This window comes from Erpetoichthys calabaricus, chromosome 1 (genome assembly GCF_900747795.2).
Source record: "Erpetoichthys calabaricus chromosome 1, fErpCal1.3, whole genome shotgun sequence".
Lineage (NCBI taxonomy): Eukaryota > Metazoa > Chordata > Cladistia > Polypteriformes > Polypteridae > Erpetoichthys > Erpetoichthys calabaricus.
This window is the reverse complement of record NC_041394.2, coordinates 334,845,188-334,866,046: the sequence shown is the minus strand read 5'-3', so window position 1 is coordinate 334,866,046 and position 20,859 is coordinate 334,845,188. Positions and strand designations below refer to the sequence as shown.

Sequence of the window (20,859 nt, the reverse complement as noted above, 5' to 3'; positions counted from 1 at the left end):
GTATGTTTAATACGGAGCGTTCGTTTCTTCTTATTACTACCCATCAGGTGTTGCGCCTGTGTTATCTGTGGTTGTCCTGTTAATATTGCATCACTGTAATGTGATTCCAATATGTAGTGTAGTCCGGTTTCTTGTTGTTTATGTATGACGTCGGGTGTCCGCGTGCGGTTTTTTAGAAGTGCGTGGATTATGCTGTGTAGTGTGAACGTTGATTTCAGATGCGCGTTGTAGGCGAATGCTCCTATCATAGTATTTGCCGTTTTCCGTAACACAATTCGCTTTCCGTAATATCTCGGGGTTGATGTGTGACCCTTTGTGGACTCCGTAGCCTGTCACGTTTTACTCTGGTGCGGGGGGGTGACTCCTCTTTTTCCGTACCATCTTGGGCTTGATTTGTGAACCTTTGTGGACTCCGTAGTATGTTGTGGGTGTGACTCCTCTTTTTTGTGTGCTATGGGCGCGTTGCCTCATTTCTTATTTATGTTAGTGTGTGTACTCCGTAGTTTGTCCCGTTTCACTCTGGGGTGTGGGTCTGACTCCTCTTTTTTGTGTGCTATGGGCATTGTGTGGCGCCTTTGTCAGACTCCTCATTTTTGTGTGCTATGGGTGCGTTGCCTCATTTCTTATTTCTGTTAGTGGAGGGGGGGGCTTTGTGTCTCATTTCTTATTTATGTTAGTGTGTGTACTCCATAGTTTGTCCCGTTTCACTCTGGGGCGTGGGTCTGACTCCTCTTTTTTGTGTGCTATGGGCTTTGTGTGGCGCCTGCGTCTGAGTCCTTTTTTTTTTTGTGTGCTATGGGCGCGTTGCCTCATTTCTTATTTCTGTGGTGCCTGCACACCATGTCTCCTGCGATTTCTGTTAGTTGGAGGGGGGCTTTGTGTGGCGCCTGCGCACTATGTCTTTTGCGTCCACGGGCAGGTCCCTGCGTCCATATCCGGTTTACCATTCTCGTTTAGTAATATGGATCCTTTTCATACACTGTCAGGTTGTTGACAGGAATGTCTGCACTGTGACTCTTAAGTCCTTCTTATACAGTGTCTGACTGCTCACTAGCCCATTGATCAATGGCCCTTGTCAGATCCTCATGTAACAAATAAGGAATATAATGTTTATAACTAAAAATGTGAAGGCCCATACTATATGTGTACTGGTTTGCCTGACTTTACAATATCATTGGCATGTTGGTTTGCAGACACTGAATAAAAGTGTGGCCATTTCAGCACTAGAATATTATGGACTTGTTTTTCTAGACCAGGGATCTCAAACTCCAGTCCTGGAGGGCCCCAGTGGCTGCAGGTTTTCATTCTAACCTTTTTCTTAATTAGTGACCTGTTTTTGCTGCTAATTAACTTATTTTGAATTAATTTTAATTGGCCTGTTTGTTAAGATTCGTTCCTTAGAATTTCTTCATCATTCCTCTGAATTGCTTCATTTCTTTTCTTAAACAGAAATGAAACATGAAGTGAGTGAGTGAGCTAATAGAAGATCAACTAATTCAGGGCCTCAAATTCCAGCCAATTTCACTCCAACCAGTTGCTTACTTAAGTGCTGAGTCTAGTTGTTAATTAAACTCATTCTTTAATTCCACAGATTGTTGTGGCTCTCATTGTGCAATAGCATCCATCTTCAAAATTTTTGGTTTTTTCTTTACTTTTCTAAGAGCAGTGTTAAAATGTTTTGGAGACCTGAGTAAATCAACATTCCTGAGACCTTCACCTTTATTTTTAGATATCGTATGATGGTCACAGTTTGCTGGTCCTGTGTTGGTTCATTTTGTATCTCATTATTGTTTCGCTGCTAATTAAGGAAAAACAAAACAATTATTGTGTCTGAGTCTTCAAGAGCAAGTCAGTTAAAATTAATTCAAAATAAGTTAATTAGCAGCAAAAACAGGTCACTAATTAAGAAAAGGGTTAGAATGAAAACCTGCAGCCACTGGGGCCCTCCAGGACCGGAGTTTGAAATCCCTGTTCTAGACTTTCAGGAAGAATTCAAAAATCTCCTCCAGATGTTCAGCATTAAAATGAGATTCTTGAATAATCTTCTGTTACACTGAATCTCATAACTCCATTTAGACTCCAATGTTTGAATAATAGGCTTAGAAGTATGGGCTTTCACAATTTTAGTTGTAATGATCCCATTTCTAATTTGCATGAATTGATAAAGATCATCAGTTTTTAAGTATTTAAAATGACAAGTTGAAGAGGATGTTAGGAGAAGCATTCAAACAGTTCTTTGCAGAACTGAGCTGATATAAGCTCCATCATCGGAAGTCCAAATCATTTTTTTTTGTGTTTCAATTACTAGCCGCCGTCCAGCTCTGTTCAGCTTCTTCTTTATTGTCTTTATGTAATCTTCATTCACATAAACGCTCAGCCTGTACAAGAGACAGAAACAGGAGTTATAAACACATTGGGAAGTCACTATCTTACCAGATCACACAATACAATCTTTAAGTGATTTGCTTCCCTTACATCTCTTTCCCAGAGTTCCTTACAGTGAAATTGGATATCAGGCAAGATTTTGAGAGCAAGATAGCTTATAAAGGCAAACGACCCACATGACATCCTTAGGCACTTAGTATACAACTCACTGCCATACAACAGGAATTAACAATGAGACACCACAGCTGGACTACTGCTGGAATTCGCTTAAACATTATTGGTTATGGGGTTATTTTCTAAGAGATTTGTGGGTTGAGGATTTTTATTGTCTCACTGACAATAAATAAAGTTGACCAATTTAAAGTCCGTTCTCATTAGGAGCACACAGTGCTACAAAGATTTGTTCAGATTTTCAATCAAATTTTTTACTTGATACTTTTCAATGTTTAGCTTATGTCACAATTTGATGGGATAATACATGGGATATGCATACAGGTGTCCCAGAAGTGACATCCAGGTAGCCTTTTGGAAACCTTACTTATTTAACCCAATGTTACCACCAAACAAATGTGTTTGAACTGTGTTGTGTTGCCAGTGAGAGATGCTTGACATTCTTTATACAAATACCCCCTAGAAATCTGTAAATTTAACTTCAATTTTTCTTTTTTTCTACCTGCATTTTGGTTATTCCACTACTTGAATTGAATGTGTATGAATGTTTCAGTACATTTTTGGGAATGCTTCCTTAAATCTTCGCCACCTCAAGTACATTTCAAAACATTTCAGGAGAGCAATGTGCCCTGCAGTGGACTGGCACCTCATTCCTCCTGACTTGTATCAAATGCTGCTGCAGTACACCCTGGCATTTGTGACCTTGAACTGGACAAGCATGTAGATGCATTGACGGTGGATGGATGGATGGATGGATGGATGGATGGATGGATGGATGGATGGATGGATGGATGGATGGATGGATGGATGGATGGATGGATGGAAAAAAGTCCTGGAATTCATCTTAACCATATAACTGTTCTCAATGAGACGGTATGCAGAAGTGATTAAAAAGGCTACTTCAGTGTCAAGTCACATAAGCCAATAAAGTAAGGTTATCCTTAAACTATACAACATAGAGTTGAAGCAACTGGATATTGGCTGCAGGTTTGGTCTATAAATTACAAAATACCACAGACATAATCATGGTTAAAAGAAGAAAGGACTGATGTTGTAGTAGATCTTTAAAAGAAAATCAGGCTCATGAAAGACATCACGGGCTGAAAGACAACCCAAGGATTGTCAGGTGAGCAAAAATGAAATCTGTCCATAGTGGATGTGTAACCTGTTCATCAAATCATAATAATCTCTGAAGAACCACACCATCTATGTAATCCTGTTTTGTTTTTCAAAATGCCATGTAAAACCTCATTCCAGTTAGAGAAACTGGGTTATTGATCTCTGAGAAACAGAGTTCACACCTGTAGGTTTCTCAGTGAGTAACCTGGTTATGTGGTCAAATAAACTCTCAACTGGGTTACATTTATGGATTTCCTAATCCATGCATGTCTTTTGCACTTTGCCTATATTTGCATGTCTTTACTTCACACATACTTTAAGCAACCAGGGGTACAAAGCGTCCACAAAGACAAATTACTCCTTCTTCTGGTTGAAATAGTCTGTCCCAGCATTTCAGAAATTATTAAAAGTATATGGATGAGCAGAAGCAGTGTTGCGGATAATGTACTAAAAGTAATGTGCCTTACGTAGTCTGATTATTTTTTAAAGTAACAAGCAACCGAATGCAAGACTTGTTATATTGAAGGAAAAATAGCTCCGTTATCATTATTCTAGGAGCACTGGGCATAAGGCAAGAAACACATGTACTAGTATGTTGGTACTTTTCAGGGCTCAATCGCACAGCCAAGCAGAAAAAGCAAGCACAGGTTACAATTTAGAGACAGAAACATTTAAATACAGTGTTGGTTTTCATCCAGCTATTTGCTATAGATATGTTGAAACAGTGTGAACATGTGACTCAGTGGCCTGTGTTCATACCATGAATCATTGCTGGCTCAGGTCAAGGCAAAGCTGAAGTTTTCTGCTTATTTTCCAGGTACTTATTCAGAATTTATATTCCACCTTAAATTCTGCAATATTTTGTGATGGATATTATTTATGTCACAACACATGAAGGAAAATCACAGGTTCTATGCTTTCTTTTCAGACTCATGGTGGACAATGATGATGTTAAATTCTTTTTTGTGATGCAGTTTAATGACATTAGAAGCATTTTGCCAAAGGACAACTTCAGAAGCGTATTAGTAAAATTTGCAGACACTTGTCTGATATACAGTACATACTGGCAAACCAGAACATTTCTTTATCTCATTGTTACCAGTGTGTTATAAAAGTGTCACTGGAGTTATACTGAGTGCTCTGAATATGTGTGATCTGCGGGCTCCTCTCATAACTATTCTACAGTTTCTATGTCAGCTAGGAACTGTTTGTTTCATATTGCCTACTCGATATCTATATCTGTTTCTATTCATTGTTATTTTTGAGATGAAATATGATGGTCTGCACAGATAATGAACTTTAACTTTTAATTTTACTGATCTCAGAATTAATGACTTGATAGTTGTTTGGATTTTTGGTCTCTAGGACCAATCACTTTGCATTTTTGAATCTCGGTATTGGTGCAGACACAAGCAAGAGGTGCTAATGTCTGTAATACCTTTTAATTTTGTGGCACAGTCTTTTTGGCTTTCCTTAACAAAGCATTGGGGACATCCTGGGGTAGTAATAGAGTACAGTTGGTGAAAAGATAGAGCACAGGCCTAATAGGATGTCAGAGGAGCTGTCTGTAATGTTACTCAGGAGTTTAGAACTGGATAGATAGATAGATAGATAGATAGATAGATAGATAGATAGATAGATAGATAGATAGATAGATAGATAGATAGATAGATAGATAGATAGATAGATAGATAGATAGATAGATAGATAGATAGATAGATAGATAGATAGATAGATAGATAGATAGATAGATAGATAGATAGATAGATAGATAGATAGATAGATAGATAGAGTATCTCACAAAGTGAGCACACCCCTTACATTTTTGTAAATATTTTATTCTATCTTTTCATGGGACAACACTGAAGATATGACACTTTGATACAATGTAAAGTAGTCCGTGTACAGCTGGTATAACGTTGTAAATTTGCTGTCCCCTCAAAATAACTCAACACACAGCCATTAATGTCTAAACCGCTGGCAACAAAAGTGAGTACACCCCTAAGTGAAAAATGTCCAAATTGTGACCAATTAGCCATTTTCCCTCCCCGGTGTCATGTGACTCGTTAGTGTTACAAGGTCTCCAGTGTGTTAAATTTGGTGTTATCGCTCTCACACTCTCTCATACTGGTCACTGGACGTTCAACATGGCACCTCAAGGCACAGAACTCTCTGAGGATCTGAAATAAAGAATTGTTGCTCTACATAAAGATGGCGTAGGCTATAAGAAGATTGCCAACACCCTGAAACTGAGCTGCAGCATGGTGGCCAAGACCATACAGCAGTTTAACAGGACAGGTTCCACTCAGAACAGGCCTCGCCTTGGTCGACCAAAGAAGTTGAGTGCACGTGCTCAGCGTCATATCCAGAGGTTGCCTTTTGAAAATAGAAGTATGAGTGCTTCCAGCATTGCTGCAGAGGTTGAAGAGGTGGGGGGTCAGCCTGTCAGTGCTCAGACCACACGCCACACACTGCATCAAATTGGTCTGCATGGCTGTCGTCCAAGAAGGAAGCCTCTTCTAAAGATGATGCACAAGAAAGCCCGCAAACAGTTTACTGAAGACAAGCAGACTAAGGACATGGATTACTGGAACCATGTCCTGTGGTCTGATGAGACCAAGATAAACTTATTTGGTTCAGATGGTGTCAAGCGTGTGTGGTGGCAACCAGGTGAGGAGTACAAAGACAAGTGTGTCTTGCCTACAGTCAAGCATGGTGGTGGGAGTGTCATGGTTTGGAGCTGCATGAGTGCTACCAGCACTGGGGAGCTACAGTTCATTGAGGGAACCATGAATGCCAACATGTACTGTGACATACTGAAGCAGAGCATGATCCCCTCCCTTCGGAAACTGGGCTGCAGGGTAGTATTCCAACATGATAACGACTCCAAACACACCTCCAAGATGACCACTGCCTTACTAAAGAAACTGAGGGTAAAGGTGCTGGACTGGCGAAGCATGTCTCCAGACCTAAACTCTATTGAGCATCTGTGGGGCATCAAACAAAAGGTGGAGGAAAGCAAGGTCTCTAACATCCACCAGCTCCGTGATGTTGTCATGGAGGAGTGGAAGAGGATTCCAGTGGCAACCTGTGAATCTCTAGTGAACTCCATGCCCAAGAGAGTTAAGGCAGTGCTGGAAAATAATGGTGGCCACACAAAATATTGACACTTGGGCACAATTTGGACATTTTTCACTTAGGGATATACTCACGGACCTGGGTTCGATTCCCGGGTCCTCCCTGCGTGGAGTTTGCATGTTCTCCCCGTGTCTGCGTGGGTTTCCTCCGGGCGCTCCGGTTTCCTCCCACAGTCCAAAGACATGCAGGTTAGGTGGATTGGCGATTCTAAATTGGCCCTAGTGTGTGCTTGGTGTGTGGGTGTGTTTGTGTGTGTCCTGCGGTGGGTTGGCACCCTGCCCGGGATTGGTCCCTGCCTTGTGCCCTGTGTTGGCTGGGATTGGCTCCAGCAGACCCCCGTGACCCTGTGTTCGGATTCAGCGGGTTGGGAAATGGATGGATGGATGGGTATACTCACTTTTGTTGCCAGCGGTTTAGACATTAATGGCTGTGTGTTGAGTTATTTTGAGGGGACAGCAAATTTACAACGTTATACAAGCTGTATACGGACTACTTTACATTGTATCAAAGTGTCATATCTTCAGTGTTATCCCATGAAAAGATATAATAAAATATTTACAAAAATGTGAGAGGTGTACTCACTTTGGTGAAATACTGTAGATAGATACTGCGGTGGGTTGGCACCCTGCCCGGGATTGGTTCCTGCCTTGTACATTGTGTTGGCTGGGATTGGCTCCAGCAGACCCCCGTGACCCTGTGTTCGGATTCAGCGGGTTGGAAAATGGATGGATGGATGTAGATAGATAGATAGATAGATAGATAGATAGATAGATAGATAGATAGATAGATAGATAGATAGATAGATAGATAGATAGATAGATAGATAGATAGATAGATAGATAGATAGATAGATAGATAGATAGATAGATAGATGGGCAATGTAAAAGACATTTTACAAAATGTTAAATAAATGGATAGATACAACAAAAGAGAACATAAAGTGCACATAGAAACACAACAAAACAGTAAAAACTGGAACCTAATACACAAGACAGTGGAAGGGTTGGACCCCTCAATAACTAGCAGTGTAAGAGAAGAGCTTGATGATTGACATAAGGGTGTCAATATTGATCTGTACAAAATCAATATTAGCTTCTTGGCCCCATCTAAGATTCCCTCCACCATCCCATTACGCCAGTGGTGTTTCTCATCCTTCCTTATTACTCTGCTCTCCTGTAGTTTACTCTCCATCCTGTCCTTATGGTGTTTTCCCCTCACAGAGTTCCTTTCTTAGCTCTGACTATCTTTTTTTAATATTTTCTGTATCTCTATATAGAGACTCCTGAAATGTTTTGTGTCATAGCTCTACCTTTGTGGACATTGACAAATTTTAGATGGTGGACATCTTATTGTTGCAGGGAAAAAGCAAGGTCTAGGATGGTCTCCACAATAATCAATGGATTAAAGAGAGGCTACAGACTGGCAGACAGCCTAATAAGAACAGGTTGCCATAAACAAAGTTTCCTAAAAGTTTATATGTTCTTTCCATTTATGGAGATCTGAATACCTAAGAGATCATATGTACGAGCCCCATGAGGAAATAATAATCTCAACCTTTGGTAGAACATCAAGTCCTGCTTAATTGACCCACTGGCACATTTATGTGAATTTCTCTAAAGACAGTACTACAAGGGGGTTGTACCGTGTTAGCCATTATGAATGTAGAGAAAAGCCAAGCAAAATTATACCTTTTATTGGCTAACTAAAAAGATTAAAATATGCCAGCTTTCGAGGCAACTCAGGCCCCTTCTTCAGGCAAGATGTAATACAGAAACTGGAGTTCCCCGTGTTTATATACACTCTAGGACAAGAAACCTAGCCTTAATGAATCTATTAATTTTTTTACATTTAAGATTTCTCATTTAAAGATTTACCAATGTTGTTTCTTGTTCTAGAGTGTATATAAACACAGAGAACTCCAGTTTCTGTATTACATCTTGCCTGAAGAAGGGGCCTGAGTTGCCTCGAAAGCTTGCATATTGTAATCTTTTTAGTTAGCCAATAAAAGGTGCCATTTTGCTTGGCTTTTCGCTAAAGACAGTAAAACACAATGTTTTATTTTGTGTTCAATTAAACAACCAGAATTAAATTCATAAACATTTTAGTCACCGAGTGGCAGGGTGGCACAGTGGTAGTGCTGCTGCCACATACTAAAGAGAGGAGGATTCACATTGTAAGTACACCCTGCGTGGAGATTACATTGTCTCCTTGTGTCTGCATGGGTTTCCTCCCAGTTTCCTCCCACAGTCCAAAGACATGCATGTTAGGTGGATTGGTGATACTAAATTGACCCTAGTGTGTGGTTGGGGTGTGTGTGTATTTCTGTGTGTGTGTTTACCCTGAGAAATATTGATGCCCTGTCCAGCGTTTGTTCCTGGCTTGCACTCTATGCTAGCTGGGACTGACTCCATTGAGGGTGATGGACCCTATTCAAGAATACTCAGGTTAGAAAATGACTGACTGACCTTACTCACATACACACTCATTTTTAACTCACCCAAGTTTCTCTAATTTACAGTTTTTATTTATCAGCCCCTTATACAGAAAAAACACTCCTGAATCCACCAGGTCATCGTTATTCAGGTATAGCTCAGTCAGATGTGATTGTTCAGCTGAGAGGGTCGAGGAGAGATCCTCACAACATCCAGCGGTGAGACCACACTGAGTCAGCCTGTAAAGAGAGGAGGTGACAACACATGTAACATTATTCTGTTGTCCACTTAAAAGTTAATAAATGAAAACTCAACAATCCTGAATATTTATTTAATGCTGCACTCTGACTTGAATATCTGATATGTGGTTTAATAACAAAGATGTATTCTATCTGTCTCTGATAGTCACAGCCACAAACCCACGAAACACACAGTAAGCCATTAAACTCTCTCTCTCTCTCACACACACACACACGGATACACATTCATAGTTTACTCACCACAATTTTTGTAATTTACAGTTTTTGTTCCTCAGCCCCTTACACAGCATCCAAACTCCTGAATTTTCCACACGATTGTATTCCAATGCCAGATCAGTCAGGTGCGAGTGTTCAGCAGACAGAACTGAGGACAGAGCCTCACAACACCTAGAGGTGAGCCTACAGCCAGACAGCCTGTGGAAGTAAGGAGAGACAAGTGAAACTGCAGGTTTACTAAAGACAAGGTCATGTAACAAGTTCAGGGTCCACATGACATACAAGAAATTAAAATATAGTACTTCAACTCCTGCCTGAAATGATCAAGTTAGATTTATACATTATTCTGTTTGTAGCTGTTAAATTTACAAAACCTTCTTTTCTTGAACACAGTCAATCAGCATTTCCTCACCCCAGTTTTTCTATTTGACAGTTTTTATTCCTCAGCCCCTCACATAACAGATGAACTCCATTATCATGCAGATCATTATTGTTCAGCCAGAGCTCCTTCAGTTGTGAGTGTTGAGCAGAAAGAGACGAAGAGAGAATGGCACAGCATTCCGAAGTGAAACAACATGAATGAAGACTGTAGGAATTAGGAGAAGAACAGAAGACACAGTGTCACTGAGGATGAGTGCCAACAATGCCCAGGTGACAAACAGTAAACTCAGCTTAAGAATTTGATTTATTTTATGTGATGTCACAGAATACTCTAGACTAAACACAACACTGAATTCAATATTTTAATACTTACAAAATCATCAGTAATAAATTCATAAACACCCGCAATCAGTGCTTCCTCACCCTAGTTTCTCTAATTTACAGCTTTTATTCCTGAGCCCCTCACACAGTAAGATCACTCCTAAGTCCTCCAATTTGTTGTATCCCAGCCACAATTCAGTTAGGTGTGAGTGTTCATATGAGAGAACTGAGAAGAGCACTGTACAACATCCAGAAGTAAGACCGCAAATAGTCAGTCTGTAGGGATGAAAATGAGGAGTATTTCTGACTTGAAGACACAGTGAGTTACTAACAGATAGATAGACATACACTGAAACACTCAGTATTCACTCACCCCAGTTTCTCTAATTTACAGTTTTTGTTTTTCAGCCCCTCATACAGCTGTTTCACTCCTGAATCCCCCAGATTATTGTCTCCTAGTACCAGCTCAGTCAGGCGTGAGTGTTCAGCAGAGAGACCCAAGGACAGGGGTGCACCACATCCAGCAGTGAGACCACATGATGATAACCTGAGGAAATGAGATGGGCAAAGTTGAAGGAACACACATAGGCAGTGGAAGACACACATGCACATGCTTTCAAGATTTAGTAACCTCAATGTCTCTAATCTACAGTTGGGATTCTTCAGCCCTTCACATAGCAGATGCACTCCTGAATCCTCCAGGTTATTGTCGCTCAGCTTCAGCTCAGTCAGGTGTGAGTGTGCAGCAGAGAGAGCCAAGGAGAGACCCTCACAACATCCAGAGGTGAGTTTACATTGAGACAGCCTGTGGCAGAGAGGAGAAAGGAAGTGAAGACACAGACTTACTGAAGGTATGGCCCTGTTGACATACAGGACATTAAAACTCAGCTCTACAACTCCAGTTTCACAAGAGACTGTATAGTCTGCCTTGGAATGATCAAGTTTGATTTCAGTTTTTTTTATTCTCTTTGTTGTTAACTGAATTCATAAAGCCTTCAGAAGTAAAATCATCACCCTCTTACACACGTACAGTGTTCACTCACCCCAGTTTCTCTAGTTTACAGTTTTTGTTCCTCAGTCCCTTGCACAGCAAATTAACTCCTGAATCTTCCAGGTTATTGTTGCTTAGCTCCAACTCAGTCAGATGTGTGTGCTCAGCAGAGAGAACAGAGGTCAGAGCCTCACAACACTCAGAGGTAAGAGAACAACGAGACAGCCTGTAGAGATGAAAAGAGAATAAGCAAAGATGCAGACAATAAGTGGCAGACACATCCACAAACTCTCTGGGTTCAGTAACCTCAGTGTTTCTAATTTAGAGTTTTTGGTTTTCAGCCCCTCACACAGAAGACCCAATCCTGAATCATCCAGGTAATTGTAATTTAGGCTCAGCTCAGTCAGGTGTGAGTGTTCAGCAGAGAGAATCGAGGAGAGAGCCTTACAACATCCAGAGGTGAGACGACATGTGTTCAACCTAGAGAGATGAGGAAAGGCTAATTGAGAACAAGTGCAAGTAAGTCTGAGTGCCAAACTGCAAATAAAAACTCAGTCCTGACACCTCATATGGCAATGCACACTGGCTTGAACTCTTCACATATAATTTAAACACAGAATTTGACTTTCTGATTTTTACACTCGTATACAGTACTTAAAGTCCTCAGAAATTAGGAAAACACATCCAGTGTCTCTAATTTACAGCACCTCACATAGAGTGGATAAAATTAACAACAGATAGATTGATATAAAAGGCTCTGTTTCAAGTGATCAATAAATAAATAATCATGGCATTATGGGTCAGTTCCTGCATAAATAACCACCATTTCCACTGAGACAGTAAATACTGAAACAGAAAAACTTGCAATTATGAAATTAAATCAGTAGTTATCAAGGCTGAGTTGGGATCACATGATCAAAAGAATTTGTCAAGTATGGGTTTTACTTGTGAGTTGTGGGAATGACATTTAAAAACTATAAGGGTAGATGAAAAAGGAAAATATTTAAATATAGCAATTGTTTAGAACATTAGAAAGATTCTAATGAGAACAGGCCATTCAGACCAACAAACTCATCCATCCCACTCACGTAAGTTCCCCAAAATAACATTAACTTGAGATTTGAAGGGCTCTGAAGTTCTAGTCTCCAACACACTACATGGCAATTTATTCCATGTGTCTAAGGACCTTTGCGTGGAGAAAACTTTTCTAACATTTTAGCAAAATGTTGAGCTAATTTTTTACCTACCTACAAACCACACCCTGATTTTCCAATTCATACTTTGATCACTAACCTTTCGTGTGGTACCTTATGAAAAGCCTTTTGAAAATCTATATAAATCATATGATATTCACCTCTCTGAACATATTAGTGAAAAATGATCTTCCATGTCTGAACCCAGGCTAAGTATTTTGTAAAATTCCACTCCTAGATACAGTATGTAAGTTTGGAATGAGGCGAACAAGTAAAAAACTGAAAAATCCAAATGTAAAGTGAAACATTTACATTCATATAAATTAAATGTTATCTTGTCTTCTGCTTTTTTTTACAAATTAATACAGTTTACATAGTGTGTTCCTAACACATCTATTGAGTAATCAGGAATTCATACATTTCTTACCTCAGTTTCTCTAATTTACAGTTTTCATTCTTCATCCCTTCACATAGCAGATGCACTCCTGGATCTTCTAGTTCGTTGTTATTTAGTTCGAGTTCAGTGAGATGTGAGTGTCCAGCAGACAAAGCCAAGGAGAGGACCTCACAACCATCAGAGGTGAGATCACATGAGCAAAGACTGCAGAGATAAAGAGAAAGAAAGTGAAAACAGAGAAGGCAAACAGAAAGAACTTCCTTAATGTAAGTCACTGGTAGGTCCAAATTTGAATTCCTTTAAGAAAATGGTGTCGGCTGATAAAAAGAAACTATTGTGATAGTCAGCGGCCTTTTTGCTGAAAAAACATACACTGAAAGAACATAAAAAGGGCAAATTTACAAAAGTATTGCACCTTTATTAATAAAAATTAATTTCAGTAGCTTTATTAATACCATAACTTTATTAACTCAAGAGGATGTCACAAATAATACCAATAAAGAATACAGGGGTGGGCACAAGTAGGTTTACAGTTGTTCGTATGGAAAAACACATGCAGGTTATGATTATTCCAATAGCTTTATTAACACAATAGATTTATTAACTTTGTTAGCTCAAAAGAATGTCACAATGGCACAGTGCCCTTAGGTACAATCTCGTAAGTGCTCAAATTGTCGGCCTTAATTATTTACACATTGTTGTAGTCTACTTACTACACTCAAGCACACTTTGGCACAGACTTCTTTATTGTCATCAATTTCTTGACATGCTTCTCTTATGTAGCCTATCATATCATCCACGGTAAAGAACAGATGTTATCTTTGACAACACCCCAAAAGAAGAAGTCCATTGGAGTGAGGTCTGGTGATCGTGCTGGCCATTCCAGTGGGCCTCGTTGACCTATCCATCTGTTGGGTAATTGTTCATCAAGAAACTCAGGCACTTTCACGGCATAGTGTGTAGAAGTTCCATCTTGTTGAAAGAAGTCTTCATTATCATGCTGTCTCTGTAATTGTGGTAAAACAGTGTCCCTCCGTATGTATAGATCATTTGTAAGAGTTGTATGGAAAAAAATAGGTCCAAGTACCCTTCTACACGAAATACCCGCCTAAACTGATTCAACTGTTCTTCTATCATTACATGCGGATTTTCTGTGCAATAGTAGACACAATTGTGGCAATTTACAGCACCTGAAAGTTTAAATTGAGCTTCGTCAGACCATGTAATTTTAGAAATGATGCCATTGCCATGTCTTTCTTCATTCATAACCACTTTGTAGAACTGTAAATAACCCATGACCCATGAATCAGTCTTGGTCAATACATTTTCAAATGTAAACGTTGCATTAGACAACCACAAAAAACTAGGCATAAGGAAGCTTGACATCTTTTTTTATTTCTGTTTGCAAAAAGGGAGATTCCCACAGCTACTAGATTAGTAGAAGGCATACTCACTGCAGAAAAGGTTGCAGCCCTTATTTATACACTTGGCTCTCATAACCAATGTGCATTCAAGGCACCTTGATCACAGAGTATAAGTCTTCACTGATGGGTAAACTACAAATTTTGCATATTGCAGTCCAGGCACCTCACTCACACAGAATAAGGCTTCACTGATTGGTTAAACCACAAAATCACATGCTGTACACTTTATCTCCTTTATTGTAATTGTTTAAAGTTCATTCCCCATACAGGATTCTTGAACCTTCACCATTTCCTGTGCACATGACATCTAACATGATTAGGCTGAAAACACCTCATGCAGGCACGTACACCTCCTATCTTACCTTGTCAGCTCCATTCTGTATGTAACAAGCTGGTTAAGTTTGCAGATGATACCAAGATAGGTGGATTAGCAGATAATTTGGAATCCGTTATATCATTACAGAAGGACTTGGACAACATACAGGCTTGGGCAGATTTGTGGAAGATGAAATTTAATGTCAGTAAATGTAAAGTATTACACATTGGAAGTAAAAATGTTAGGTTTGAATACACAATGGGAGGTCAGAAAATCAAAAGTACACCTTATGAGAAGGATTAAGGAGTCATAGTGGACACTAAGCTATCGACTTCCAGACAGTGTTCAGAAGCCATTAAGAAGGCTAACAGAATGTCAGGTTATATAGCGCCTTGATGTGTGGAGTACAAGTCACAGGAGGTTCTGCTCAAGCTTTATAACACACTGGTGAGGCCTCATCTGGAGTACTGGGTGCAGTTTTGGTCTCCAGGCTACAAAAAGGACATAACTGAGCTAGAAAAGGTCCAGAGAAGAACGACTAGGCAGCATACAGGGTTACAGGGGTTGAATTATGAGGAAAGATTAAAAGAGCTGAGCCTATACAGTTTAAGCAAAAGAAGATTAAGAGGTGACATGATTGAAGTGTTTAAAATTACGAAGGGAATTAGCCCAATGGATCGAGACTGTTATTTTAAAATGAGTTCATCAAGAACACAGGAACACAGTTGGAAACTTGTTAAGGGTAAATTTCGCACAAACATTAGGAAGTTTTTCTTTACAAAAAGAATGATAGATACCAAGTAGTGTGATAGACAGTAAGATGTTAGGGACTTTCAAAACTAGTCTTGATGTTTTTTTGGAAGAAATAAGTGGATAGGACTGGTGAGCTTTGTTGGGCTGAATGGCCTGTTCTCGTCTAGAGTGTTCTAATGTTTTAATGTTGTAATGTTCTCCTAACCTTGAGGGTAGCTCCAAGCTAAACCTTGAACCCTGCCCAGCCCAGGGAATTTGCATTTCACCCTGCTCTGCTAAGTCTGAAAGGCGCCCTGGTAGCCTTCATGGAAGTCTCTTCCCAGGGATATGTTCCTGTGTATTACTAGTTCTGCTGCCGGGCCATGTAGAAAAAGCAGTCAGGGGATCATGTAGAAAAAGTGGGCAGGGTGTCATGTAAATTCAAACCAGGCACGGGGGTCATGTAAAAACTAGGCACAGGTTCATGTAAATTTAAACTGGGAAGGGGGTCATGTAAAAACTGGTCAAGGGGTCACGTAAGATAACTAAGGGAGATGGTAGTCCTGGCAGCAGGCCTTCGAATCATCTTGGTCTGCTATGTAAGAAGGGCACCCTGGTACCCTTCTCAGAAGTCCGGTCACATCTGGTATGTTTGTGCATATTACTAGTTTGATTGCCATCAGGTGTCCTGGGATGTGGAGCGGAAGTCCTAAGGGGCTGCAGATAGCCCAGCCATGCCTGTGGTAGAAAATCTACCTCGGGCTGACATCCCTCCCAAAGGCTGTTTTGGTGGGGACTTAGAAAAATTTTCTGTTTTTCCCTTGGGTGGCCACTGGAGCTCCAGAGGGGCCGAGGCCAGGCCAGCTGTGGCCAAGGGAGAACCGAGGAGCCCGAGCAAACTCTGCCTTGGCCCAGCACCCCTCTCAAAGGCCCCTTCGGGGTTGGGACCAGGGTGGCTGAGTAAAATCTGGGTCATCCTGGTACCCCTTCCAAAGGTGTCACAGGATTTTCCTCTCCCCTTCAACATTGTCCCTGGAGGCCTAGAGGGAGGGATACTGACCCGTCGGCGGCCTTCTGGCTCTCCATCGTCAATGGGGAGATCCCGCTGTTGGCTGGTGGCTGTCGAAAGGTGCAGGCCAAATGACTCCCACAAAAGCCTACGTTCCAGAGAGGGACTGCCGAGCCATATGCAGGGGAACCTCACTCCGTATCCTCCCTGGGGCTTTGATCTGAGCTGATACCCTCCCGGAGATTTTCAGTGATGAGCTTTTTAAGACCTCAAAAAAATGTCTAAATCTCAAATGAATGGGAAATCCCATAAACAGAAGATCCCAAGTCACCCCTGGGTACATCTCCCAGTGTACGCCCAGCATCCCATGCGTACCAAGACAGGGATGTCCGTAGGAAGATCTAAGTTTCATGCTAAGTTTTGACACAGGGACACTGTTTTTTTTCGAATCTATCATTTCCTGGTCCTCTCCTCCTACTGCCTGACTCTTCCATCTTCCCGGGGGTGAAGTTGTTGGGCAGGCAAGGATCTTCAGGGCACAGGTCAGAAGGGCGTTTTCACAGGGGATGGTGGCGGTCACCATCCACCTATGGCCGGTGGTCATAGAGACCGTCACCAACCCACTGACAAGATCGATGGTCCACCATCATCTGTCCAGCCTGAAAGGGTGGCCATCGCCCGGGGGCATCCCTGCCTCAGTGAGGGTGAAACCAATCGCCTCCCTAATTGATGGATGTTCTCCCATGCAATGGTCCTACACCAAAGGGGGCTTAGGGATGCATTGGCCAGCATTTTCTGCCGCACAGGCTTGGGCACCCTGGAGACACGATTTCTCTGGCACTCAGAGGTGAAAGAGAGCAAGGACCCTGCAGGGTGCCTGGGCATTGCCATTCCGGGTCGGTCCCCTCAGGGTCCTGTTCCCTACCTTGCAACAGGCCTGGTCAGGGAGGCCCGACGACAAGCAACGGTGGCCTCACAGATCACCCCACCCCCTTGCAACCTGAGGAGTGTGGGGGGGGGGAGCATCCGGCCTAGACGCCATTCATCAGAGATTGACCTGGTTGATCCTGCCAGTAACATATGCTTGTCTCAAAGATTGAGCCATGCATGTGTAATTGCACATGGATGCGACAGTGAAACTGCTAATGGCTCATTATATCAGTTATGGTCCCTTTCATCGCTCCATGTTTGTTGGACAACTGTGGTAATTCTAGAGCTAATACATGCAAATGAGCACTGAGTCCTGCACTCTGGGGATGCGTGCATTTATCAGACAAAAAACCACCCAGGCCACCCTACCCGACGTGACTAGATAACCTCGGGCTGTGGCAGTGATCACTCATTCGAACATCTGCCTTATCAACTGTCGACGGTACTTTCTGTGCCCACCATGGTGATCATGGGTAATGGGGAATCAGAGGGAGCCTGAGAAAAGGCTACCACATCCTAGGAAGGCAGCAGGAGTGCAAATTACTTACTCCCAGCTCGGGGAGGTAGTGACGAAAAGTAACAATGCAGGACTCTTTCGAGGCCCTGTAATTGGCATGACCGTACTTTAAATCCTTGCCAGAGGATCCATTGGAGGGCAAGTCTGGTGCCAGTAGCCAAGGTAATTCCAGCGCCAATAACATATATTAAAGTTGCTGCAGTTAAAAAGCTAATTTTTAGATGGCAGGAATGAGCTGGTGGTCCACCGTGAGCCGAGCTACCCCCTGCCTCTTGGCACCCCCTTGATGCTTCTGAGTGTCCCGTGGGGTCCGAAGCATTTACTTTGATAAAAGCAGCCCCCCCCCCACCTGAATAGCACAGCTAAGAATAATGGAATAGGACTCCAATTCTATTTTGTGGGTTTCCTGGGCCCATTATTAAGAGGGACTGCCGAGGGCATTTGTTCTTAGTTGATGGAGCGATTTGTCCAGTTAATTTCGATAATGATTGGGACTCCCTCCTGCTAAATAGTTACACGAACGCTGAACAGTCAGTGTCCAACTGGGGACAAGTGGCTTTCAGCCACGTGAGATTGAGTAATATCAGGTCTGTGATGCCTTTAGATGTCTGGGGCTGCACGTTGAATCCCATTCGTGATGGGGACTGGAGCTTGCAATTGTTCCCCATGAATGAGGAATTCCCAGTAAGTGCAGGTTATAAGCTTGTATTGATTAAGTTCCTGCCCTTTGTACACACAACCCATCGCTACTAGCAATGAATGGTTTAGTGAGGTCCTTGGGTCATCCCTGCTGTGGTCGCTCATGGCCTCTGGTGGAGCACCAAGAAGATGATCAAACTTGACTATCAAGTCAAGTCATGTTGGGGAATATGTACTGGTACATTGCGTTGCCGCACCCACTACTCAACGAAACAACTTGGGATCCCGGTTGGCAATCTTCCAGGCAGACACGCGGTCCAGTCCCACCCTCCGGAAATGACCCTCTATCTTCCGCAGCTATGTGTTACTTGCGCAACCCCTTGGCCTGGTCCAGCCACTCAGGTCCCCAACAATGAGGATCTTACGAGCCGGATAAACCTCGGGGAAACACACCATATGCCCGTAGTGCCGTAACTGACTCTCCTTCACAATGCAGGTAATGTGCCTCATTCAGGACTCCATGAACAACTGCTCATTTGACACAAAGTGACCCAAGGATTTTCCGGAGAGACACAGTACCAAAGGAGTCCAGTCTTTGTCTCAGGTCACTGAATAGTGTCCATGTCTCGCAACCATATAGCAAGACAGGAAGCACCAGGACTCTAAAGACTTGGACCTTCATCCTTTTGCATAGATATCGGGAGCGCCACACACCCCTTTCCAGTGACCTCATGACCCCCCATGCTCTCCAAATCCATCTAATGACTTCACAGGAAGAATCACCAGAGACATTGTCACTTCCAAGGTAAGTAAACCTCTCAACAAGGTCTACACTCTCTCCGCAGACAGACACACTGCTGATGGCTGTGCCCAAGAGGTCTTGGTTTTTATCAGGACACTTACAAGCCCAGACACTCAGTCTCTCGAGAGCCCTGATCACAGCCTCCAATGACTCCGCAAAGATCACATCATCATCAGCAAAGTCAAGATCCGTGAATCTTTCTTCACCAACAGATTCCCCACAGCCATTGGACCCCATGACCTTGCCCAACACCCAGTCCATACAAGCATTGAACAGAATAGGAACAAGAACGCACCCCTGACAAACCCCAGAATCAATTGGGAAAATCACAGAGGTTCTGCCTCCACTCTGCACTATCTAGAAGAAATAAAAGTTGTAACAAGATTTCCGTAGGTGAACCTACAGAAGGATTATTACTGATTGCTTCCCACTGGGGGTCCCATGGAGATTGAGGCCACACGTCCCCGTCTCTCCCTCCATGGAACAGCCTTTTGCCTGCCTCGCTCTCTACTGAGGGTAGAGGCCAGGGTTGGGCATCTACCAAGAGTACCCTCCTTGTTGATTTTCTGTGGCCAACTCCTTTGCCTGTGTTGAGGGGCCATCCTCAGAGTACGACTGGATGCATGGTTTGGTGAGGCCTGGGAGGTAAGTGCTACCCTCCCAGCCACCCGCCTTGACCTCTCGTCCCACGTGATCTAGGATGGTCACTAGCTGCCTTCCCCTGTCGGTCGGTGGAGTTACCTGGGCACCTTCCTGTCTGTTTTGGTGATGTGCTTTAAAGATCCAGTGTGCCTACTCCGGGCATGGAGGAGGCCAACTCTGGGCAATCGGTAATTGTCAAAGGCATGGTGGTCTGTTTTTTAACTCTTATTTGGGCCTTTGACAATTACTGGGTCCACCTTGCGGACCAGTGACTTGATATCAAGAGACATAAGAGAGACTGCTCTTGGCTTGTGTGTTGATGAAGGACACAGCTAGCTGTGAGAACTAATGTGAACTGGTGGACATATTGATTATAAACGTCCTTCCTTGGGCCACGCCTGTCTGAGGGTCGCCTTTCTGATCAATTGCCACTGCCAATATATAAATATAAATGTATTCAAAATTTTTATAAGAGAGACAGATCACACCTCACAGATGAAATCTTGGAAAGAGTTAAAAGAAAAAGGTGTGAAATCCCCAAGAACATCTCTTTGAACATTTTAATGACATATGGGCCACAGCCAATGAAATTGCTATTGCCCCCCACATCAATCCTGAAAATTCTATAGACAATTCCGTTTTTTTCTCACTCATCTCACCTGAAGAGATAGCAAAGGCTATTAAAGACATAAAATTTGACAGCTGCATGCCCAGATAGGATAACAAAAACATTTTATCTGTCAAAGATAGGAAAGAAAAACTAACCATTCTTTTTCATTTATGGCTACTAGCTGGGTCTATACCCAATGCATTTAAAAAGGCTAGGACAGTCTTCCTACCTAAA

At 42.2% G+C, this 20,859-nt stretch overlaps 1 protein-coding gene across 1 annotated transcript in view; it reads right to left on the bottom strand.

The window, feature by feature from the left end:
• Positions 1 to 2,194: 2,194 nt before the first annotated feature.
• LOC114644576 (uncharacterized) overlaps positions 2,195 to 20,859 on the bottom strand; it is a 76,264-nt gene continuing 57,599 nt past the window's right edge. Inside the window, exons 7-16 of the mRNA XM_051932769.1 lie at positions 13,035 to 13,208; positions 11,721 to 11,894; positions 11,467 to 11,640; positions 11,055 to 11,228; positions 10,797 to 10,970; positions 10,526 to 10,699; positions 10,134 to 10,307; positions 9,746 to 9,919; positions 9,311 to 9,484; positions 2,195 to 2,378 (exon numbers count right to left, since the gene is read on the bottom strand). Of these exons, the coding sequence (XP_051788729.1) occupies positions 2,225 to 2,378; positions 9,311 to 9,484; positions 9,746 to 9,919; positions 10,134 to 10,307; positions 10,526 to 10,699; positions 10,797 to 10,970; positions 11,055 to 11,228; positions 11,467 to 11,640; positions 11,721 to 11,894; positions 13,035 to 13,208 (1,720 nt within the window). The 3' untranslated portion in view covers positions 2,195 to 2,224. The remainder of the gene's footprint in view (positions 2,379 to 9,310; positions 9,485 to 9,745; positions 9,920 to 10,133; positions 10,308 to 10,525; positions 10,700 to 10,796; positions 10,971 to 11,054; positions 11,229 to 11,466; positions 11,641 to 11,720; positions 11,895 to 13,034; positions 13,209 to 20,859) is intronic.